The sequence below is a fragment of the Siphateles boraxobius genome, unplaced genomic scaffold (assembly GCF_051911475.1).
Source record: "Siphateles boraxobius isolate OS27281-9 unplaced genomic scaffold, OSU_SipBor_1 41, whole genome shotgun sequence".
NCBI lineage: Eukaryota > Metazoa > Chordata > Actinopteri > Cypriniformes > Leuciscidae > Siphateles > Siphateles boraxobius.
In genome coordinates this window covers 18,172,044-18,198,659 of record NW_027509042.1, presented here as the reverse complement: position 1 = coordinate 18,198,659, position 26,616 = coordinate 18,172,044, and the positions used below count along the sequence as shown (strand labels likewise).

The window sequence follows — 26,616 nt, the reverse complement described above, 5'->3', positions numbered from 1 at the left end:
GTTCATATTTACACATAATAAGAATTTAGCTGGAAAAGAAGTGGGAGGACTTTTTTTGCTGAGTATATATGCCCTGTTGAGAGAATTATGACACGAAAAATAACCCCTACTACACATTTCTGCTTTACATTGTAGTCAATAATAAGACTACAGTTCAAGTTCAAATCAACATGAATCATGGGAGAAGTGCACATTTACCAACAAGATGTTTTGGGATCTAGAAATTAATTCCTTACTTCCTTACTGCTGTAAGGAATAGCTGAGAATTAATCTATTCATATTTGACAAAAGGTGTGTGTGTGTGTGTGTGTGTGTGTGTGTGTGTGTGTGTGTGTGTGTGTGTGTGTGTGTGTGTGTGTGTGTGTGTGTGTGTGTGTGTGTGTGTGTGTGTGTGTGGTCCTGGTAAAGCTTACATTATGGGACAAAATATCCCCACAAAGATGGCAATATCCAAAATTCTTGTCCTTGTGGGGACATTTTTTGGTCCCAATGAGGAAAATACACTCATAGGTGAGCACCGCACAGGAGCGCCATCATAGGCTCAGCCTGGTTGATATGGCGGATGTGGACAAGGTTCGGTTTTTGGTCTCCCCAATTTCCCAGGTTGGGCTGGTCGCGACACGGCGGAAAACTCCGCCCAACAGTTCTCTGCCGCCCAAGTGCAGACGGAGGCCATCCTGCACATCCTGCCCCGGCGGGCCTTTGCTGACTCCACCCTGCTGCTGGTGGCAGTTCCTCCACCTGCTCATCACCGAGGGCATTCCCCTGCCGCAGCTCCCACTAGGCCTCCGCAGCAGCCTCCACAGCAGCCTCTAGCCAGGCCTCAGTATGGAGGCGACCGGAGTAGGGACGCTCAGCCCGCTCCAGGCGCTGCCAAGCCAGCTGGCAAGCGACAGCGAAAGCATTCCTGAACGGGCCGCTCAGGAATGGAGGAGTATTCTCTTGGAGTTGGTCACCGATCCACTCCCTCCCCCCGGGTGAGGGCTGGGTGGAGTCTTCGTTTGTGTGTGTGTCTTTTAAACTTCAAAGAAAGAGCAAATTCCTCTGTTCCTAGGTCCCAAGAGGGCAAGTCTGGCAGTGTGCGACCCTGTAAAGCCTTGCACCCCTCTGCCCCCTCTTGTTCACCAGCATGGCAGCTGGGTGTGGTTCGAGGACCCGGTCATCCGCCTTCTCACGCATCCCTGGCCGTCTCGTGGAGACAGGTAAGTGTTGTGCACCACACTCAGACCCTGCTTTGGGCCACCTTCGGGCCTTCCAAGCCGGGTCCCTGTCCTCCACCTCGCTGCTCCACCTCGGGTACGTTTGTGGTCCCCTGGCCCGGTTCGTGGAAGCCAAAAATGCTTCCCAACTGGTCCAGATGGCCCCAAACTATACCATCAGACTCGGCTTGCAATTCCTTTTTGCTTTGCTTCCGCCCAAGCTCAGTGATATTCATCACACCTAGGTGTTGAGCAAAGATGCTCCTAAAAATTAGTGACTTTCGTCACACTTGGGTGTTGAGCAAATATGCCCCTAAAATTAGTGACTTTAGTTACACCTAAGTGTTGTCTTGTGTGCGCACATCACAGTCTACTGGCGAAGGACGCGATACAGCCGCTCCCTCCAGCCGATATGAAGGCCGACTTCTATAAGCCTGTACTTCATGGTACCCTAGAGAGGTGGGTCATGACTATTTTGGTCCTGTGTTAATTGAGACGAAAGTCCCTGTGTTTTTCAAAAGCCTCCGTATAATTTGTTACACAGAGATGCATTTCCAAAAGCTCCGTCCCCAAGATTGGTCTGCAGAGTTCGACCTGAGAGACATGTACTTCAGATCTCTATCCTTTAGCACCACAGGCCATCCTGTGTGTGTGCGTTCGAAAGGTGTGAAGTATCAGTACAAAGTCCAACCCCTCATAGCCAGTTGGGTCCTCAAATCAACTGGGAAAGAGTAAACTCCTCCACGGGCTGAGGACCTCTTTTCTAGTTTGAAGATGGATTCGGTCCTCCGCATCTCTAAAAAAGAGTGTGTGGATGGTTAGTGCTGTATAGAAGTGAGAAAGGGTCCCAATGAACTCTTCACTTTGAAACACCTCTACTCAGTGAATTTGTACTGGTCTGAAAAGACAATATTGCGACCGTTGCGCTACACTTCCCTCGCATGTCACAACTCGCCCGCCACTTCCTCCTCAGAGTCAGAAGCTTCTAAGGTAGCTTCATTCCACTTATTTCTGGCCTGCTCAATCGTGCCGCTGACGAGCCTCATGACACCACATGTGGGGTGGTGATGGCGCAGTGGATAAGACACATGCCTTTGGTGTGAGAGACCCGGGTTCGAATCCACTGTGAGACACCAATGTGTCCCTGAGCAAGACACTTAACCCATAGTTGCTCCAGAGGCGTGTAACCTCTGATTGTAAGGATTGAATTGTAAGTCGCTTTGGATAAAAGCGTCAGCTAAATGTAAATGTAAATGTAAACCTATAGTCCAGGAAGAGTGGAGTCACCATCCCCAAACGGTCCAGTTATTTGGGACCACTTTGGGGCTGCACAGCTAGATAGGTTGCCCCTCTGGACTCGTCCCTCCGATGGTTGTTTTTTCTCCTGGACATCCCTCGACACAGAAAAAACTCTGGCCACAGCTGGCCCTTTGACCTCCGCAGAAATTCGTTCCCCAGTGAGCCTTCTTGCACACAACTGTGCTAAAGTCAGGGAGGAGATGGAGCAGGTCTTGCTAGTTGCCCCGTATTGGTCCAACCAGACCTCTCCTCTCGACAGCCCTTCCTGACTCTTTCCTCTGAGTACATTCTCAGGGATGGGGCATGATGGCACCAGCGTTTAGACCTTGGAGAGTTCCAGGTCTGGTTCTAAAAAGAACGGGACACAGAGGTTCTGGTTACTACCACAATAATTTTTTATGCCATAGAGTCCATCACTTCTGTGAAAGCACCCTCTCAAAATGAGGCACGCTCCTCCTTAGAAGTGGAACCGATTAGTTAAATTGAGTCTTCTCTCCATGAGGAGATCCCAAAGGTATTCGAACACTTCAGTGCTTCTTTCCAGCTAATGGGTTGGAGTGAGGGCTGTCTCCTCCACCTCAAAATGTTGTTGCCTCTGCATTGACGCACATGATGCAGTGGATATAAATTCGTGGGAATCACGACATGATCGTCAGGCTCCTGAGGGGAGCAAGGAGACTGGATCGCCTTGTGCCCCCTCTTTACCCCCTTGGGACTTATCTCTGGTGCTACTGCACAGCAGAGACCTCCATTGAGCCCTGCAGGTAGTGAGTTAAAAATCCTGTTTTTAGAGAAACAGTTTTGCTTGCTTAGTCTCTATCTAGAGGGAAGGGACTTGCACGCATTTTCGGTCAACGAATCGTGCCTGGAATTCGGGCTGGCTATCTCTCATGAAATCTGAGACCCTGGCCTGGATATGTGCCCAAGGTTCCTACCTCTCTTACGGGACCAGGTGGTGAGCCTACAAGCACTGCCCCGGAGGAGGTAGACCCAGCCCTGGCTTTTCTCTGTCCGTCTGCTAGCATTGAGGCTATACGTGCTCAGAATGCAAAGCCTGGACCTCAAACCATCTCTTGTCTATTACGGAGACCAGCAGAATGGAAGGCTGTTTCCAAGCAGAGGTTGGCCGACTACATGTGGTTGCCTTCATTTTGGTGAGAAAGTTTTTCCAAGATGCACGTGCCCACCTGGGTGGTGAGCTACTCCTAAGTGAGTGTATTGCTCCCTCCTTAGCATTGACACAGAGTGCCTCGCTGAACAGATGTTAAATAGAGTTGGGGGCTGGGTGACACCTATCCCATTCACTAGAGAACTAGCCAATGTGTCGAACCGCTGCTTCCCGTGGGCTCCCTTCACATGAAGCCAGTTTCACTGTAAACCCGGTTCAAAGTGTTGGCCTGCTGCGCCATTCCCCTCCTATGGACTGGATACGTGCGCAATTCTTGCTCCAGTGAATTCCCCTTATTAGCTGAACCCTGTCGAGTTCCTCCATACCCTTCGGCAACGGACGTGGCGGAACGTCCGAAGCCAGGCCTATCACTCGTATGCACTGGTGGAACCACTGCTGGGTCCATATGTTGTGATCCCTACGGTGATCCCATATGTGTATTCTTCCACAGTACGACTCCCTGCTGCGAGCCCGTGTCTTCCCTCGGCAGACCTGCTCTGCTGTCACTGTCCGGTTGAGTCTCCCCCCTGTCATAGGCTGGAGCCCACCCCAGTGACATTCCATATGTTGTACTGCCCGGTCTTCCGCCCAGTCCATATGTGAATTCTCCATGTTACTCCACAGGATGTGGCTGTGGATGTGTGGCATATTTGGTCTCTATTAACTCCAATCTTCGTTCCCCATTTGATAATTTACATTGCATTTTGCTAACTTTGTGACGCATGGGTATTATAAGAATCTTGAAGATTCTTTTTCTTAAACACCCAATGAAATTACAGATTCAAATGTCCTGCTCTAACACAAAGGGTCGTAAAATTTTCCCTCCAAAGGAAACACTTCTTATTGGCTCACAGACCCCCAGAGGGTGTGACATCTTCATGTTCAGAAATGCTCTCTTGCTCCTGCTTCTCGACTGCTGGTTGATGTCTGGGGGGACCCTCCACAGGCTGCGACCACAGCCTGCTATGCCTTCACTCTCCTAACAGAGTCAGACTGTATTTTCTTCATTTCAACTCAGAAGAAAACTACCACTTTACCATCACTGAATGGGCAACCAACTACGCCGACTTCCTCACTCCTTGGTTGCCTGCATGGCCTCTCCGGCCCAGGGCCAGCAGGTCACAAAATCTGCTTGTGCTCAGCCATGTTCTCATGGAGAGAGAGAAAACCTCCAACCAGAACAGAGTCGAACTGCAAAGCCATGTAAGTATCAATTTAAGAAGGTAATTTGAAAATGATAATATTGATGGTTCTTTTCATAGTTCCCTTTTTCGGTTTCCAGTTCCATGCTATCACTCACCCTTTTACCTATACATGTATTTATGTATGTATGTTTGTTTAGTTTAGTTATGTTCGTGATTTAGTTAATAAAACTTGTGGTTTTCTCCGATCAATTTTTTACTGGGCCAATCAGCGAATAGAGGGAGTGGCTGAGAATGATGACGTTGGTGTCGTGCGTATTTTGAGTTGTAGTTCAGTAATTACAGTGGAGAAAGATGCGAGCGAAGCCATTCGCTCCGTTGTGGCAACGCTGCCGAATATCACAAAGTTAAAGCCGGATCAAGAACAATCTTTGCTTAGTTTTGTTGGTGGCCATGATGTTGTGGCCCTCCTCCCCACGGAGTTCGGGAAAAGTTTGATTTTCCAGCTCGCTCCGTTAGTGGTGAATGAGTTGGCTAAGGCGAACGCTAGGCATACGTCACGACCAGATGTTAGCGATTGGTTATGGCAGATCCAGAGTGACTCTGGGCAGATCCAATAGTTTTAGACTTCAATAGAGTACCCGCCTACAAGGAAGTTAACGCTTGTCAATGGAGCGGTGCCAGACTCTATGTACAAATGAAATGTACGAGAGTCTGGTGGGACCAGGCTAGCTCGTTACACCAACGAAAGAGAACGCTTTGCCAGTGGTCTTGTGGAACAGCAGTGACTTCCCTGGCCTAAGCCCTGTCCTATCTCCACCTCAAATAATGCAGGGGGATCAGAAGGCTTTGGTCTAGGCACTGGAAGGTGGCAGCACTAGTGGCGTTTTAATTGGGATCCCAATCAGTCGACATGTCGACTACGTCGAACGTGAGCGACAGAATGAGAATGTCTCGGTTACATATGTAACCCTTTTTCCCTGAAAGAAGGAACGAAGACACAGTCCCGTCGCCACTATTGCTGGACCACCAGAGTTACGCCCTGCTCCAGGGCGAAAAAGCAACTAGTGCATGCATCCACTTCCGTATTTATACCCGCGCCACGGGGGCAGAGGGTGTGATGCAAATCACGCACGCCAATTCCATTGGCTCGTTTCAATAGTACTTGAAGATGACTGGCTCCCTGGCGTGATCCCAATCAGTCGACACGTCGACGACGTCTCCGTTCCCTGGTTCCGTATGGAACAAGGGTTACATATGGTCCCCACCATAAAAAACAACAACAAAAAAAACATGTATACTGTATGTGTGGCACCTTCCAGGTCCCGCAGTAACGTCCATGTTTTACAAGCATGTACTGGCTGTTAAATGTGAAATATGGTTAGGATCAGAATCCATACGAAAGTCACTACATGTATCATAAACATGTTGGCCTCAATCCTATTATAATCCCCTCTGACATCTGTAACAAAGTGGCCTGAGTCCTTCCACGTTTCTAATGGGAGGACAGCTTTGATTGGGTGTTATGCATTGCCTGAGACACGGGCATTAACCAGCTGGACGCTTTCTAGTCACAACCCCTGCTGAATCGCTTGGCCTCGGCTTTGACAGGAAGCTTGATGTCCTGATATGGCAGCTCTAAGCCACACATCTGGAAAGCAGATTAGGAGAACAGAAACCATTCACATGTAATGCTGAGAGAGGCTAGATACCAGTGCTGGCTTTATCGCCTCTGTTTTCCTGGGCACCACGTCAGATTGCTTTGAAATCACTCTGTTGTTTTCACAGCTGCACATGAGGCCGTCAGAGCCGCTCGCCACCAGACAGACTCATTTAACCCATTTCACATGCTCGGCAATGCACCAGGATCAAGGTGTAATCAGGATGTTTGACCTGGACATTGTTTTACTGAAAGGAGACTCAATGTCCATGATTCAGAAACACAATTGTAAATGTACAATCTTTTATGGAGTCTTATGATTCAGCATCAATTATCGCCCCTCAAGAACAACTACACCGCTTTACAACGGACAGGAAGAGCTAAATAAACTTATCATTGCATCTAAACCAACAACATGTTTATTAGATCCAATACCCACTAAACTACTGAAAGAAGTCTTACCTTTAGTGGAAGAGCATCTTTATTTTTAGAGCGTCTTTATTTTTAGGTCATGTTCCAAGAATATTCAAGCTGGCAGTAATAAAACCTCTCATTAAGAAACCACAATTAGATTCAAATAACCTAGCAAATTACAGACCCATTTCAAATCTTCCATGTATGTCTAAAATACTAGAAAAAGTTCAATTGTGCTCTGTCTTGCAAGAAAATGATATCTATGAAAAATTTCAGTCAGGATTCAGACCACATCATAGCACAGAATCTGTGCTAGTTAAAATTACAAATGATTTACTTTTAGCTTCTGACCAAGGCTGTATCTCAATACTAGTTCTACTCGATCTTAGTGCTGCGTTCGACATTATAGATCATAAAATACTCTTAGATCGACTACAAAACTATACTGGTGTTCAGGGACAGGCATTAAGCTGGTTTAGATTGTACTTATCAGACCGTTATCATTTTGTCTGTTTAAATGGGGAAAAATCGAAGATAACGTCAGTAGACTATGGAGTGCCGCAAGGATCGGTGTTAGGCCCTCTGCTATTCTCAATATATATGCTGCCACTTGGTAATATTATAAGAAAACATGGAATTAATTTCCACTGTTATGCTGATGAGACTCAATTATATATTTCATCATGACCAGATGAAAACACTAACTCATCTAAATTGACAGAGTGTCTCAAAGATATAAAATGCTGGATGACGTGTAATTTCCTGCTATTAAATTCAGATAAAACGGAGGTAATACTTATTGGTCCAAAAAACTACCCACAAAACCTTGTACAATACAACTTTAATTTAGAAGGATGTCCTGTTACTTCATCCACAGTAAAATACCTGGGTGTTATACTAGACCGCAACTTGTCTTTCGAAAAATCATATTTCATATGTTACAAGAACAGCCTTTTTCCACCTTAGAAACATTGATAAGCTACGTAACATGCTATCTGTTTCTGATGCAGAAAAGTTAGTTCATGCATTCATGACCTCAAGACTAGATTACTGTAATGCTTTATTAGCTGGTTGTCCTGCATCCTCAATAAACAAGCTACAGTTAGTGCAAAATGCAGCTGCTAGAGTTCTTACTAGATCAAGAAAATATGATCATATAACACCTATTTTATCATCTCTACACTGGTTACCTATTAAGTTACGTATCAATTACAAAGTATTACTACTGACCTATAAAGCCCTAAATGGTCTAGCTCCTGTGTATTTAATGGACCTTCTATCACCCTACAATCCATCGCGTTCTTTAAGATCACTAAATTCAAGGCTTCTGGTCATTCCTAGGATATTTAAGTCCACTAGAGGAGGGAGGGCGTTCTCACATTTAGCTCCTAAACTTTGGTATAGCCTTCCTGATATTGTTCGAGGCTCAGACTCGCTGTCCCAGTTTAAAACTAGATTAAAGACGCATCTCTTTAGCCAAGCATTCACATAATGCTTACCTTTTATACCACTGTTGAATCAGATCGAATGTATTAATATTCTGACAGTAGCTATGCTAATTATTTCCCATTTGCTTTTCTGCTGTTATCTCGGGACGCTAGTCCCGAGGTAAATGACGTTCGTCAGCTCCAGTTTGTATCCAGCCTCTCACGGAGACTTCAGATGCCCCAACACCTGCGATGAGATGACTAAACGCCTGTGAAGAGACGACTCGACGCCTATGAAGAGACGACTCAACGCCGGCGATATGTTATGCCCTAAATTAATACATGATTAACTAACTGTATTTTTCTATGTACATTTCTGAAATGCACTTTCTGTAAAGCTGCTTGGAAACAATATGTATTGTGAAAAGCGCTATATAAAATAAAAATTTGAATTGAATTTGAATTGAATTGAATTTATTTTCTTCTATAATTCACTTTTATCAGATATGATGAAGATAAGAGGAACTCAAAACGGGGCGGCATGTACAGATATGTTAAAGGGATAGATTACCCCTATCTGTGTATCTGTGAAACACAAAAGAAGATATTTTAAAGTATATTAGGGTGCAACTTTGGACCACATTAACTGTCTATATAAAAAAATACTCTTAAAAATAGAATTTTTGTTCAACAGAATAAATAAAGTCATATAGGTTTAGAATTGCTAAACATTTTTGGGTGAAATGTCCCTTTAATTTTCTATCGACATAAAGAGGGTAAAAAACAAGGATAATAAAAACAAATTCTAACTGTCTAAATAGAATATTTTTTTAAATATTATTAAAATAATTACATCAAGACAAAATATATACATATATATTTTTATCTTGAATGTTTAGAAATAATATTTACAAAATCAAAAAGACTTTTTTTATATATTATCATTGATGCCTATAAGCTTCCTGTAACAATATTGTTTTTGTCAATTGCCATAAATTTCATCAGTCACGACCCGGTCTCAACTTAGATATTTGTTTAGCTACTCTGTTTGTGAAAAAATTAATTACAAAAGAGAGAATGACAAGGAGTGTTTTGTAATATTGCGGCAGTTAGATTCCATCTATGTTAGATATAGATACGGGTCGCTAAAGGCCTGAATATGTAATAATGATTGGTGAAACATTCATGCATTAAAGGGTTAATACTTCTTCCTTACATTTCAAACTGAAATGAATTCTGCATTTGTTACCTCAATTGGAATTTAGAAATTTCAATTTAATTTTAAAAGGCTTTCTCAATTCAGATCTGAATGGCACACAACCCTGGTGGATGGTGTGAGTGGGCTGGATCAGTTTGATCTCATTCTACCTCTCCTTTGCATCCTATATATAAAAGGGGGGAAAAACGCACCTTAAAAGCCACTATTTGATCACTGTTTCAGTTGATCTGTCAATGTGATCTGTACATTTTGGGGGTCATCCTCTCATCCAACTTATTAATGAAATCATCTGATGTCGAGCATTTGTAAGCCCTTGCACATTTTACTGTAAATTACATCCATTAAAACCTATGCAGGACTAACATTGTCAGAAGCACGTATGGGCCAAATGAGGGCTACTATAGGAACCTTGCAATTACTAAATATAGCACAGTGATTGGAAATAAGAGCTCCTGTGTTCCAGAAAGCCGTGAAAGTGTTTAGTTTAGTGCATAAGCCCAACAGCTCGGATCAATATGTGGTACTCAGGGATTGTGTTGCAGGGGCATAACAGTAACGTGATATTTGTACCTACTGAAGGCCCTGTGCACTGGAAACCCACGGCATTCCCCCTCAACAGTCCAGACAAATTTAGACTGGCCATTGGCCCACTTCTACCTACTGATCTCAAGGTATGGAGTTGCAAAGCTGCTTTCAAGTGTGTATAATGCACTCAAAGATGAAAAAGAAATTCATCATCTCCTTTTCGCTTTCTTTCTTGTTCCTTCTCCATCACTCCAAATGAAAAATGTGCACTGCATGATTTGATCTGTTCATCAGCAATATTCTTCCAAGTGAGAGAAAAAACATGAAGTGCTGGTTGCAATCAGTCTCAGGAGGTTGAGAAGAGGAGCATAGATTTTGAGACTGACAAATGATAGAGGCTATAGAGCTACAAGGCTGTGTTTTCACTTGAGTGCTTTTTTGGTAGAGAGCGTAAGGCGCAAGCTCTACCATAGCCGTATAAATGTCAATCTGCATAAACTAATCACCGAAATTCTGCTGAGGACTTCATCGCGAAGGGCCATTTTGTCAGACTTGTCTTCATGGCTGCACTGGAGAGCAAGGGCTCCGTGTGAGATTAGACAAGTACCATGGTTTTGATTGCACGAGCCACGGAGAGATCGGCGTAATCATGCCACCCATCCTCATTTCCCAAAACAACGTGGCGGGTCACAAATGTGACGCAAGGCAATCCAGAACTACAGTGAACGAAGTTGGGAAATGATTGGGCACAAACATATTTCCCCTGAAGTAGCAATTACTGAGTGAGTTCATCACCAGCTGTTTTATTTATTATCAATACAATACATGGCGCAGAGCGTCAGATTGCAATTTAAAGGGACAGTGCAATTTTTATGAAGCCTAGTCTAAGCCACTGAGAACAACAATGGTATCATTTCAAAACTGATATTTGTTTATTGTTTTTAATCATCTTTTTTCTTTTCAGTCACACAGCTTTGTTGTTAAGCTCCTGGCATGTTCCTCGGTTGCCTGTTGTCAATAATTTACAAGCCCTAAATTAGTCGACTATAACAAAAGACTGAAAAATACCTCAGATGTTATAAAGACAAAACAAATTAGATAATTAAGATAAATTAAGTGACAAGATAAATTGAGATAATTATGAGGTACAAGATCTTGAAGATGCAAAGTATTATCAATATGAGATTTAAATTGAATAAATGACTTAGGACACAGCTGTTTTCCTTTGCTTTCAGTCTCAGACTTAAGAATTTCATGCCAGGGCCTGGCTCATGACTGACCTTTGCTTTGGCAGACACTGCTGGATAGGATCTGTGCCTGAGGATGGGATTTAATTGACATGGTCCACTGCTTGAGGGTTTGCTAGTTGGACTGGTATACCATGACAATCAGAAATCATTTGAGTTGAAAATATAGACAATCTGTTCAGCCTGCAAAGGACGTGTCTGAGATTAAAATGTATGTGACATCAGAACTTATGAGTTCAGCTTATGAATGTAGATCATTGTCATCATACAGAATTTTTAAGGGAATTCTCTTTTTGTCAATGATGATGAGTGATTTGCGTTCATGATCTGAATGCTAGAAATCCTAGAGGGTACAGCACATGTGAGTTTTCTTGTTGTTGTTGCATAATATGTGTAATTATACTATTCATAATTACTAATTATGTGTGTGTGTGGGTGAATATATTCCATACCCAATGTAAATACACAAATATTATATAAATTATACATGTACAGTAATACTGTGAAATCTTCTATTTTATTTCTATTTCTAAGAACACTTTTCTATTTTAATATATTTTTAAATATGTAATTTATTCCTGTTATGGCAAAGCTGAATTATCAGCAGACATTACTCCAGTATTCAGCATCACAATATCCTTCAGAAATTATTCTAATATGCTGATCTGGTGCTCAAGAAACATTACTTAGTATTAGTTGAAAACAGCTGTGCTGCTAAATATAATTTTGGAAACCTTTATACTTTTTTTAAGGATTCTTTGAGGAATAGAAGGGACAGCATTTAAAAACAAATAGAAACCTTTTGTAACATTATGTCTTTACTAACAATTTTGATCGATTTAACGCATCCTTGCTGAAAGTATTAATTTATTTAAATGAAAGATCCCAAACTTTTGAATGGTGGTGTATATATGTATGGCACATTAACAGATATTTGTCCCTGCAACAGTGGTGTAACAGGGACAAGGAGAGGTGAGGATCTTTTAGAAAGAAGTCTTTATTCTATGAACATATAAATGCAAGGATAATCCAAACAAGAATGGTCCAAACATGAAGACACAGGAGACGCAACAGCTTTACAACAAATGTGTAAAGACAATGACTGATAATTACAGACTAAAACACAAGGGTATAAATACACGGTGTAACAAGAGGGATAATGAGGAACAGGTGTGGGACTGTAGTAACCATAGAGACCAACAAGGATAGGTATAGAAACAGGAACTAAACACAGGAAAAGAAACCAGACACAGCAAGACCAAGAACACTAAACACAGGGAATCTTGACAATATAAGTGGTCACATATACATAGTAGACTAATTTATAATCCGTGTTACTAGATAAATACAATTATTTTTACACTGGGTGCAAATACCATCTGTCTCACTATATGACTTTGAGTAAACAACCTCCGCCTTAATTATTGTAGATAGGTTATTTATTCTAACATTTTTCTCATTGGGTTGTACGTGATATTCTTTTTATTTGTTACGACTCAATTTGTTCCACTAAGCAAACAGTAATGTACTGGTTCCTCACTGGCGGCAAGAATCCACTTTACTCTATTTTCTGACAAACAGCCCCCTGCCACCAGAGGAATTATCTGCCACGCTCAACTGCTCTCATTATAAGGAGCTATTTCTATGATGCACTCACATCATCCAATTTAGTAGGATGTCTTTGGAGAAATGGAAACTGGTTGTGACACTAAAACGTGACCTTTCAAATTGATTGTAAGATTATAATTGTTTTCAGCTTCGTTTTTTAGAATGTCTTTGCCTGAAAGTTTATGATTTACAGTAAGAGCTTGTCATAAATGCTGACTAATAAATGCTGGCTAACTGAATAATTATGAAAGTAGATATCTTCAAGTCTAGACCACTGAGACATATTATTCTACAGTAAATAAACTGGTTAGCATTGATTATAATTAATAATTTCACAAGGAAAGTATATTTACAGTAATTTATTTGATAGTGCATGTATTGTTTACAAAAAATAACAATAAAAGACTTTAGATGTACATTATAATAGAAACATTTATATAACTAATAGGGGCCATAAGAAATCCAGTGGATAAGCTATATATATCAACCCCCCAGCTAAATATGATGGGAGGAAAACGAGCATTTGCGGGTAGATTTATAGTGGTGTGTACTTGTGATAATTCGTTGGGAGTGTGTGCTTCAGGAAGAAGCGAGTTTGGCTGGGAAAACCAGCTGTTTCAGCAAAAAGGAATTCCATAGAGAAAGTTCTTACACTACACAGCTGCTACCTGAGAGAGCATCTGTGTCTCGACCAGTCGAGCCCCATGACAGTAGAGCCAGACTGTGTGGTTAGGGGTCAGTCTAGCACACACACACACACACACACACACACACACACACACACACACACACACACACACACACACACACACACACACACACACACACACACACACACACACACACACACACACACACACACACACACACACACAGTATACATTGTATCCCTGGACACCTGGTGGAAATGTGCATGTAGGCCAATGTCTCGTGTCAGTGTTTGTAATACAACCGTGTTCTCTAGCTCTCGTTCGCTCTCATATGTGTGCGGTTTAAGTTTGTCCGTGATCTGTTTGTCAAAGATTATTACTGATTGGTAGAAACAGAGCTAGCTGAATGTGTTTGTTGGACCTCAAGTATTTGAGGAACCGGGAGTGATTTAAGAAGTTAAGCTCATCAGAGGTGACCAAAAGATGGACTGTTTTATCAGACCAAAATAGATACATGCGCTGCTGTTTGCAGAGTTACAGTAAACAGTCCCGTCAACAGTCCTCCTATTTTACCCTTATGAATACTTCATGTATTTTTGGATTTATTTATTGTTAAACGTTGGGTTAACTCTATCAGATTAAGGCAATTCAAAATGGGTCTAGTCTATAATTTTTAAAAGAAGAATGGAATAAATGGATTAAAATTCAGAGTAAATACTTTTATTATTATATCATTTAGAATAATATTACAAAAGATGCCTATTACAAATCAATGCTGTTCAGCATAGAATGATTTCTGAAATAATCATGTGACACTGAAGGCTGGAGTAATGGCTGCTAAGAACTCAGCTTTGCATCACATGAATAAATTACATTTTAAAATATATTACAGTTTGTTTTGATTGCTAAAGGACATTGAGCACAACTGGAGCTACATGTGCAAAACTCTAACTACTGTCTGCACAGCAGCAGTTCATGTGGACCAAACTCTAGTTCATTTTTAATTGCTTGAACACAGTTTTCAAAACTCTACACACTTATCCCATGACTTTAACCACAAACTGCACAACACTGTGGATTTACAGCACTTTGTTCAAATGCTAACACACTGCTGTCAAAACTGTGAACCACACATTCAAAACAGAATAGATTTCCGCCTTGTGCCTTTCAAACACTGCTGATTGCAATTTCAGATGAAATGCTAAGCAGGTCTTGTTTGTTATTTGTTCGAATTACAGTACTTTTAGTTTCTACCTTTTTTTCTCATTACTGTAATTCTGTAAATTACTACAGACTATTGAAGCAAACTGCTAATTTTCATTTACCTTAAAGAATTGTTATGTTCTAAAACATTTTTTTAGAACATTTTTAAAAAAAAAACTAACAGTTTTTTACAGTCGCTAGGACATATTTCTCAATACTTAGGTCACTTTTTCAAAACTCTTCACATAGTGAGCACAACAGAAGTATATGTGGGCTAAACTGTGGATCATTTATCATTGCTTTGGCACAAAATGCATTCAATGACTACATCTTTCAAATTACATTACTGTAATTGTTTTCTCACTTCGACACAACAACCACCAAAACTCTGTGTACTTGCACATGCTTACATACTGTTTTCAAAACAGTTAAACTTATCTTCAAAACAATAACATAATACAAAACTGAATATGACAACAATTTGCTACATTTCTACAGTAATATTGTAATGAAATATATTTCGAATCTAAAAATGAATTGCTATAAAACAATTGGACAACTGGACCAACCACAGCTGATTCCTATTGTATCTGTGTCGGTGAATGGTGGGTACAAATTCTTGTATTTTGTAATTAGTCTGTGCAAAAAAAAAAAAAAAGACATAAAATATATTGAAGCATAATGCATCATGTCTGATTCATTCCAGTAACATATATTGCAGTGAATTCTAAACAGTAGAGAGGTGTGCTTGTTTTACAGAAGAAAACATTGTATAATGCTACCTGTTGTTAGTGTTTTTTAGGTCATTGTTTTGTGGGTGACAAAGTGTGTTTGTTGTCTGTCAACCTTTGCAAGTGTGATGGAAGAATATGTTGATTTGAGACATGTATGAAGTGATATGGTAGTTTTAGTGCATTTTGAAAGTGACGAGCTGAAAGTTGGTTTGGAGAACTGTGTGAAGAGTTTTGAAAAAGTGACCTATTGAGAAATGTGTCCTAGCGACTGTAAAAAACTGTAAATAAATCATGTGAAAGAATGTCACTCTTTTCTTTGAAGAAAATATTACTTTGTATGAAGTCACTGATATTGTTCAAACTGTAAAGATGAAAAGTTTTATTTTCTGTATTTGTGTTTGATGCTAGTGTTTTTACTCTCAGTGTATTCTGAGTGACAGTGTGTGTTATCTCAGTGAGGGTTGTGTAGTGTTTGGCTGCACTGAGCCTGTTTTGAGCCATGTGTTAAGAGTTGTGTTGCTTGGAATGAGTTCTGCAGGTGATGTGAACTGTTTAGCTCAGGAGACTGTTGGTAGTGCAGACTGTGGTTAGAGTTGTGCACATGTAGCTCCATGTGCTCACTGTCGTTTAGCAATCGGAAAAAAACTGTAAATTAGAAAACTGGTTTTAACTTATAATACTATTTCGCAATATTACTGTTTTGTTGTATTTTTTATAAAATAAATGCAGCCTTGGTGAGCAAGAGACTTCTTTCAAAAACATAAAAAAATCTTACCAACCCTGGATTGCTGCATCCGTAGGCCGTTCGCTGGCTTTTTGGAAGAGAGCTTAGGTTGTAAAAAATGTAAAAAAAAAATTTTCCCATTTTGCAATCTCGTCAATCTAATCCTACACCATAAACTTGCCTTTCTCCTATGCCTTTCTCTGTCTTTCCTATTTGCATTACACTCCTGTCAAGCATGGTCATCTAAAGGATAGATAGCATGATGCCCTTTGACCTTATATACTGCATGCAGCATGATCTCTTCTGTTTCTCGGTAGGGAATTCATCATGCCAGCACCACTTGACCTCAGCACATGTGTGGAACAGATGGGACCAGGCAAGAGTTTATGTCACAGCTGTGCTGGAGGCACTGCCCTCTGCTGAAGTATCCTTGAGTTTCTTTAAAAAGCCCTCTACTGAGGTAAACCCCAAACTGCCTGTTAGTGTTGTTGTTGCTGTACTTTGCCCCCTGTAATGGTAGTGCAACAATGTTTTGGTTGGCATATTAGGGTTAATATGCATATTTTTCTGGTTTCCAGCTCTATTGAACATGAAGTGCCAGCTTACAGTGCATATAATAAAATACTGTGTCCAAAGAGCTGTCTCATGCATTTCAGGATGCCAAAAGTCAGAATCTTTCTGACACATTTTTGGACCCTAATTTTACTTCAGTCTTGGAGGAACATCTGATATAAATATGCATCAGAGTGTATTTAAGCACACTAAAATGTGGTAAAGGGATAGTTTTGTCATAATTTACTCACCCTCAAATTGTTCCAAACCTTCAGAAGATATTCTGAAGAAAGTTGGTAGCCAGACAGTTGATGGTAGCCATTGACTTCCATAATATTTTTTTCATACTATGGAAGCCAATGGCTAGCGTCAACTGTCTGGTTACCAACATTCTTTAAAATATCTTTTGTGTTCAACAGAAGAAAGAAAATCATACAGGGTTTGAACAACATAAGGGTGAGTAAATGATGACAAAATCTTCACTTTAGGGTGACCTATCCCTTTAAATGGAGCTGAAAGTATTATATCATTTATAGCAAAATGCAGCTCTTTTCCATATAATGAAAGTCATTGATGACCATGGAGGATTTTTAAGACAACGTTTTTTCCCAATATTTCTTCACGCAAAGCTATGGTTTCAGAAGACTTGAAATAACACATAAGTCAGATGGACTATATTTTACAATTCTTTTATAGTGCTATTTTTGTCCTTTATGTAGCTTGACAGCCATTGGTCCCCATCCAATTCCACTGTATGGAAAAGACAAGAGAGCAGCTGAACATCTGCTGAACATCTCCCTTTGTGTCCCAAGGAAGAATGAAAGTCTTACAGGGAAAGACAAGAAGGTTAGTGAGTGTGATAATTTTTCAGAATTTTTGGGTGAACTATCTCTTTAATGTCTTCTGTTATTTAAAAATGTGCTGTTTAAATGCCGCTATGTTCTAGCTGACAACATACTGTAAAGGCTTGATTAAAGTATCTGGAATTTAGTCAGGTTTTTGATTCAATTACAGCTAAAGACGGCCTGCTGTGTGATGAAAATAATTCACATCTCTACCATAAATCTTCAAACATCAAAAAGAAGAAATCTGACTACATCCACACCCTCAGTTGCTGGTCTCACTTCATGCAATTAAGCTCACCTTCTTCTACAGCAATTATCTTGATTGTTTATTTCAAGATTTTCTCAGATTGGGTTGCTTCCACCAAATGTTACGTAATAGTTTTGAGACAATTTTGTGTCGCACAAAGCTTTAAACATTAATTTGAAAAAGCAGAGCAGTCTCTGTTTGTTTTTCCCTCTGATCTCTGTGGACTAGTTTCTAGAATGGTTTGGTTCAGCTAATTAGTAGAGAGAGGGAGAGAGAGAGAGACAGAGAGGGAGAGAGAGACAGAGAGAGAGAGAGAGAGAGAGAGAGAGAGAGAGAGAGAGAGAGAGAGAGAGAGAGAGAGAGAGAGAGAGAGAGAGTATGCAAAATAGTGGATAGATTAAGGAGGAAATATGAATCGTTATAGTATCTTTGTTCATCACCTCATTTTGTATAAGATGTCCATAATTGTTTATGAGAAAGTGCAGTAATTGCGATTTGAAAATTTCAGCTAACACCAAGAACAAAAAGATAGTTTACCCTAGCTGCCATTTTTTAAAAGCTTTAACTACATAATGTAATTCCAAAATGAAATTCAACTGAAGTAGGTGGTTGGGAGTCATGTTCACCCAGTTATAATGGCTACTGCACCCCTGCTAGCACTGGTGCCACTTTAAAGAGATTAGATGAGAGTCCATATTTGTCTATCCAAATTTTCCAGTGCCAATGCGGATCCTGCCTTCCCTGATGCCTAGCCTCATATGACGTCTATAGCTGATGAGTCCACCATGGACCCTGATGAATGGTTGCACTTAGAGATGGATGAGGCAACACACAGGGACAGTGGTAACTGCCCTACTTCTTGCAATGAGTTTAATTTAAAGCTCAAAGGAATTGTTCCTACCCAACCTTCTCATTTTACTATAGTTCCATATCCCAAGCTCATGCTGAGATTCTTGTGAATTATGGGATAGGACGTGCAAAATTCCCATGGCCTCAATGGCAACCTTGGTTGGTTCCTGTTCATTAATTACATCCCTGCATACCATCATATTTAAATTCATGAACATTAAAAAAACCCAAATCTTATGCTTTCTTTGAATCCTCAGAAAGAAAGAAAAAAATAGCTAACTCACATTTTTTGCACTCTGGGATCATGCTTTTCCAATATTTGTAAAGCTGAGTACATCAAAAGAAGCTTCTTGATGAAAGTCTTTCACTGGCCTTGCAACTTTCTAATTTATTATATATTAATTACCCTCTTATTTATGCATTACATAACAGGGTTTGCAAGCAAACTCATGTAAGACCCTCATGATTTATTTACTGCCCTTACAGAAGTGACAGAGTCAGACCAACCATCACAATCTAAAATGAGATAAAGATTCCACAAATACTGCTCACATATTCCCTAGGGGTAAAGCGAACGCGATCACTTATTCCACTTGCTCCGGTCTGTTTCTCCTGACTCTTTTCCTGCTGATCTCCTGCTGATTGTTTTCCACGCCGGCCTTGAGTTTTGTCCTCTCAGATAAGTGTCCATGAGAGACGTGACACACTCAGCCTAATCAGCTTTAACAGATAAAGGACAAAATAGTCCCTTGTCTTTTTTTCTTCTTTAGGAATTTAGCTTAAAGAGTTGAGCCAGAGATGCAAAACTCAAATAGTAGAAGCGGTGATGTAAAAATACCCCCTGTCAAGAAGCACACCTTGAGTGGGACAGATGGTCTACTGATTTTATTTGAAAGGCTGCCACATGCCACTCTATTACACTGTCCTTCTTCCGGACTTTATCAACATGATTTCAGTATTATTGTGATGGATACTGAGCGACATGCACTCTCAACAGTTAGACAAACTATACATGTTCACTGGAAACTGAACCCATAACATTGGTATTGTATGGACCATGCTGTACCAGTTGAGCTTTTAAAACACGTTCTATTAACATTTACGCCTATGTCTTTGGATAAAATATGTATCCTCCAGCTTGCCTGACACTCTACTTTAGTAAAAAGTTATTTCATACCATTAAATGCTTCTTATTTCACAAAAAATCAATCAAAAGTTTCTTAACAGAACAGCCGTAATCTATTAACCAAAAACCTTTCTCTTACAGGAATAGTTTACCTAAAATTTAAAATTTTGTTATGATTTACACACTCATATGCTATTCCAAACTCATGTGCTTTTCCTTCTTCTCTGGAACATAAAAGGAGATATTTTGATATTTTGATAATATTTTGACAATACAAATTGTCTCATCTATTTGTCTTTTTGGAGCTTGAACGTTTGGACTTTTATATTATGGACAAAAAGTTTGAAATCACTCCATACAATTCGACTGCTATACTACAAGTCATCTAAAGCTAGATTATTAATGGTGAACAGAGAAATATGTAAATCAAACCAAAACATTGATCAACGCACACATACACAAATTACATAAAATATGGTGACATAAACAAACAGCTAAAAAAATCTTCAAAATATATTCTTTCATGTTATATAGAAGAAAGAAAGCGTTCAATTTTGGATCAACATGAGGGTGAGTAAAAGACATATTTTTCATTTTGGGGGGTGAACAGATTTCTGCTCTTTTAAAATGTCTTTAGAGGTTCAGACTTCTGTGAAATCAGAGCATGGCAGTCACTTATGGAGCTCTAACGTTTTTGTTTAGTTGTAGACTACTAAAATGATAGTTCACCCCAAAATTTGAAAATTCTGTCATCATTTACTCAACCTCATGTTGTTCCAAACATGTATGATTTTCTTTCTTCCACAGAACACAACATAAGAAATTTTTAAATAATTTTGGTAATTGTTTTTGGTGACCATTGACTTCCATGGTATATTTCAATATTTCTCAAAATATTGTCTTTTATATTCCACAGATGAAAGATCGTCACATGGTTTGGAACAACATGAGGGTGAGTAAATGATGACAGAATTTCCATTTTCGGTGAACTATCCCTTTAAGTCTGCAAGTGAACAAACACTTTAGAGGTCCATTAGGGATTACTGCCGTCTTTTAATTTTGTAGAATTCTAAACCTCTGAGAGACATTTGAAAATAGCTGGAATCTGCATAAATTGATGGTTGGCCACAAAACACAATTTCCTTTAACATTTTTTACAGTTTGCAGAGTGCTGTTATGTATCTTTGCTGTTTCCATCAGGGCGCTTTTATAATTTGCTTGTAATTTTATTATGTGTATAGCAGCATTGCGTGTAACACCATTTATCTAACCTACATTAGCCCACAATGGATTAATCTATGCGTAGTACATTACTATTCAGAGGATAGACTCTCTAAAACTATCTGTCTTTTTCTTTCTCAGACTTTTCTATAGGGAAAGGCCCTGAAAGGTCAGATTAAGACCCTCACACATAAATCAATAGCTGTCACAATTGACCGTTCGCAAAGACCTGCCCCCTTTAGTTACTATTGCTATGTCCGACAAGCCATGCCCACTCTCGTGCCACATCATGTTCTCACACAGTGAAAAATACATCGCGGAGCAAAGAGGACACTGACAGACAGGACAGACCAGGTTACCTTTGATTTGAAACAAAGTCTCAACTTGGAACTTAAAGAAATGTAAACAATAAATATCGTTTTGTGGCTCTTTAATGTGTGGTGACAGATCGCTGTAGAGCCTCTTAAAACTGCTCGTGAACCGATCATCTCTTCCTTCTAATTTATAGCATCAAATAAGCACTAAAGAACATAAGAAGGAATGTTGTTTTAACCGCGGAAAGATGTCAGTACACTCCGTTTTTCAAGTTCAAATCCTCCAGCGTTAATCTACTAACTCTCCTGACTGCTTTGTCGTACAAAAATGGCGGATTCGGCGGATGGCGGATTATGATTGGTCAGATTTCCTGTCAATCAAACTCCCTGCGAAGGGTCAATTGTAGGGTCTCTGAGAGCCCCCTCACCTCAGTGTGCTGCAATCTGGGCCAACATATTTCACACTCACAGGTGTCACACAAGCACATCTCAATCTCTATTTCTGAGCTCAGCTCAAAAAGGCGAGAGCCCAAGATGAACTACCGTTCACCTTCCCACCAAAAGCACTATCACTGTCAAAAACAGAGGTGAAACATGAAAAAGCCAACCTCATCCCTGCAAGCTTATCAAAGCAGCGGTAGGAAAACACTGTACAGGGTCGTATCTGCACACCTGTGGGAAATCAGGGAGACTCCATTCACACACCACGGCATTATACACAACACAACAGCTCGATGAGGTACCCATTAGGCAGGCATTTAGAAAATGGGAGGATAACATTGCATTTATTTGATTTTATACATTTAAAGACAGACCGGAAGAGCCCAGTAAATGCTATACCGAGGCTCTGTTGAGGGTAATGGCCAATTATTAGCCAGCAGAACAACTGACTCTAAGGGAAGTATTTTACCCTACTGCACCTAGTAAGACATGCCATGTGACTGAGCTTTAGAAAAACAATGCTTATATTCAGAACAAAAGCATAAATTAATGTGCGTATATATGCAAATATGTGTATAAATGAATCTTGTATACAGTTTATACAACTATACAATTCATATACCATTTCAACAGTTATATAAACAAGTTAAGACAGAGTAACACATCGTACACACAATTTGGCAAGTTATATTGTCTAATGTTAATCACTAGCAAAATAATGCAGCCAAAGCTGGATCTAGACTATTAGCCTGGAATTCCGCAAATACAGAAAGCAGAGTGATTTAAAAAGTGATGCATGGGAATCATAAAGAACCATAATTTGTATTATCAATAATTAATATGGGTCATTTCATGGTGGTATGGTTGTATATAATTTATGAAATAACTAAATAGATTTATAGAAAAAGGAACTGATACACTAAGTGAATACTGAACTGTGACACCAAAGATTCTTTATGGAATTATATTCTTTTGGATTATATAAAAGGTTTCATCCTGTAGGGAATCGGACACACAGGCTAAGATTTTCTGAAAAGTAGATGAAAAGGAAGGATATGTTTAATTTTATAAAACAAGAATTACTTCTAAAAATTACAAGTAGACCCTGAACTGAACAAAGAGGTTTAGAGACACTCTATTAATTCCTGAATATGCAAAAGATGCCTCGACTAATGAAAGTAATAAGAAGATAAAAAGGCACAGGAGCTTTTGCTAGTGTTCCATAAGGTGCTTTATCTTGGGCGGACAGTGTGGCGCATTTTAGCTACAGCCACAGCAAGACACACAAATCATGCACACGATAGCTGCACTTTTGGACTATTTGTGATGTCCATGTTTGATAGTGAATGCAACACTGTGAATTGCAAATTAATCTCAAACAGCGGTATGGCTGTAAAGGGCAGGAATCACCCAAGCAACTGGAGTTATTTATAGTAATATTAACACGTGTTGTTACATTTAAGGTGTGAGCTGATATTTGGTTAAAACAGGTCAAATAGCTCTTAAAATAAAACTACTTTGATATTTTCTGCATGTGCTATCAATTTACTGATTGTCACAAGATAAATATATGAACAATACCTTAAAGAGTCATACTATGCAAGTATTAAAAACATGTTTTTGTATTATATATATTATTATCAAATCCTGTTGTGTTGTTGGAGATGAAATGACAGAACTTACATAAATTTGGTCTATGAAAATGATCAGTGGGATATACTGATTTCCAATGCCCCCTAGTGTGGTAAGAGGCTGGTGTTTAATACAGCAAAAGCTGTATGTTCACAAACACTCCACAAGGGAAAGCCAAGTTTCACTTTAAATTAACTTTAATAAAACCAGCAACACATGATTATCTGTTAATGACTTATAGGTTAGCTTTGAACAACTCTCTGTGACATTCTTGCAAACTTTATTGCTTAGAAAATGTACCATTTGATTTGAACTCTTCATGACAGTGCTGCTATGTATACTCATATATAATGTGCAAATGCAAACTGTTTGGCTCTTATACTCTGGGATGGCTTTAAAGGAGAATGAGCCATCACTGTCAAGATAAGTGTGTCTGTTTAGGGAAGGAGGAGCAGCAAAGAGCCCATTTAAGGACAGATAAAACATCTTCTTTGCACAGAGAGAACATTTCCTCTTAAATTACCTCCCTACCTGACAGAGAAAATGTGATATCTTACTCTCCCTAACTCCCCAAAGCCTGAAATAAAAGCCTCTAACATGATGAGAACAGTTATGAATAGGACCATATGAGACTCTTATCAAGTGTCTGATTACCGTTACCTGAAAACAAATCTATTTTCTGTCTCCTGGAACAATTATTCTCGTACAATATTGCATATATGTAGTTTTAAATTAGATATCAAGCTTTTCAAATGTGTAAGAATGAGTTGGTTTCGAAATGCTGGACAAAATAGAGAATCATTGTAAATATAATACAAATAAAGCCAATCACTAGTGATGTGAAGGTAACCGAAGACACATAGCAGACCAGAGACAAAGGGTATCAAAAAGCTACTCTGGTTTCCTAAGATGCTGTAATAGAAGTCATAAAATATTCAGCTGGTAAATTACTTGGAAGTTGTGAGACTTGGTAAACAAAGCGTTGCCTGCTTTAATTTACCAGTTACATAATTAACAGATCTTCATCAAAAGTAACACAACCAAATCTTATTGTTGCAGTAAGCATAGATGTTCAAAACACCCTGGTGGGTCTCATTTTGCACATAAAGTGATTTATGGATTGCTCCTTCAAATTCAACTGTGTAGGCCTATTTAAGATACAACAAAATATTGGGTAATTCACTATTGGTGACACTACAACAAAGTGTGCAACTGCGACGATAAAAATCTTTAAAGTGCACACAAAGACAGAAGATGAATGTCTATGCCAGCGTTTTGTAACTGGAAACTTGCTTTCCTTTCTTTTCTGCAAAGAGGCTATTTTACTTTTTAAATTGCCCAACTGGCACCTGCGTCATGTACACTAATAGCACTGGCTTAACATGCATTGGTTTTCTTAATCGATCAAACATAAATTGGCTAAAATGTCTTTTTAAATGTATAAATAACTTACCATGTCTGAGACTACAGTATCTGCCATTAATGTATCTTAAATAATTAACACCATAGACAACAGCAAGCAAGACTTTTTACAAGGAGGACAAAATCCAAACTTTGACATGATTTTAATGCACTGATCACTCGATAATTGCACCTAACATGCTCCCAGTGCAATCCGGTGATTTCAGTGTAACTAAAACAATACAAATAACAGCCATCATAAATATAAAGAAAATTAGTGTACATCTTATGTTAACATAGTCTTACCTGCAAATGCCCCTGGTACATATTTAGTGGAGAATAAGAATGGTCCCGGGCTATGGATCACAGCTAGATGAGCACAAGAAATATGATGACACTTCTAATGTTCATGCGTGCGAGAGTGTTCTGAAAGTACTGAAAGAACTGCTCTTTAAATTGAGTCCTGTAAGGGAAGCCGACACACTGGAGCTGTCTCGTGAACCAAGTGCTGAATTTACGCGCACGCGATAGCTTTCGTCACCGATGCACTTTATAAGGTGAGGAGGCTTCCAAGCTTCACGCGCGCCGGCGAGTCTCATCACCAACTTGCTGAGGCGCGCGATGGATGCGCTGATCGGTCGAGAATCCTGCCTACGTCATAATCAAAGCCCCGGTGTGGCTCTCAGGGTTTTATCTTAGTTGGTCTGATTCTTCAGCAATTCCTCCCTCCTTTATCAGACCCCCCAATCCCCCCCCCCCCCTCTCTCCCTCTCTCCTTGTCGACTGTTCGTCCCCTCCTCTCCCCAAACGGATTTAGGCGGAGTCGGTTCCGTCATTTACAGAAGTCATTCGCTGCACGCGCAGATGCTCAGTCCAGGTGTTCTCGTCGTTTTAATGTTAAGCTGTACTTACTAAATCAAGTGAATAGCTATCTCGGTCTTCGTGTGATGTTCCTGTATCTTCTGAGCAAGCCAGGAGGCGCCACTTGCAATTGTTTTGCTTTTGTTACACAATAGTCAGTTGCCGGGGGTGTGATAAGGTGAAGAAATGTAGCAGAAAACATAATTATTAACAACATGCAAAATAAATGCTTTTTTGCTTATGTTTTTTTTTTAAAGTAGCTTAATGGTTTTGTTGACTTGCATCACTAAAGGGGAAAAAATAGGCTAAACAATATGGACAAATTAATATTTAATTTGTATTAATTGCTTCTCTTTATCGAATTACATTAAGTTAATGTAGCTATATGTTGATATTATATTAAGTTAGCCTAAATCTAAATACAGATTGCCATATTGATTAATTACAAATGCTAGGCTGTATACAAATATTTTAACATATACATTTGTGTAGGCCTATGTACTCATATATACCTATACAGTACACACACACACACACGCACGCATGCACGCACACACATACACACATATGCACATACGTTGGGTTTTCATGTTTTATGGGGACATAGACCTAATGATTTTTATAGCCCTAGGGTACAAACTGTATATTCTAGCCCCTAACCCTACAACTAAATCTACCCATCCTAGAACATTTTCTGCATTTTTACAATTTCAAAAAATATAACTTATTTTTTGACTGATTTATAAGCTGTTTCCTCACACACAGACAAACACACACGCAAACATACACGCAAACACACACACCACAGCACGCACACACACACACACACAAACACACACACAAACAAATACACGCACACACACGCACACACACGCACACACACACACACACACACACACACACACACA

The 26,616-nt window shown here is 39.7% G+C and overlaps 1 protein-coding gene across 2 annotated transcripts in view; it reads right to left on the bottom strand.

The window, feature by feature from the left end:
- pex5la (peroxisomal biogenesis factor 5-like a) overlaps positions 1–25,527 on the bottom strand; it is a 114,980-nt gene extending 89,453 nt beyond the window's left edge. For both annotated transcript variants that reach the window (XM_077198777.1, XM_077198778.1), the window contains exon 1: positions 25,154–25,527. In XM_077198777.1, the coding sequence (XP_077054892.1) occupies positions 25,154–25,174 (21 nt within the window). In that variant the 5' untranslated portion in view covers positions 25,175–25,527. The remainder of the gene's footprint in view (positions 1–25,153) is intronic.
- Positions 25,528–26,616: the final 1,089 nt, after the last annotated feature.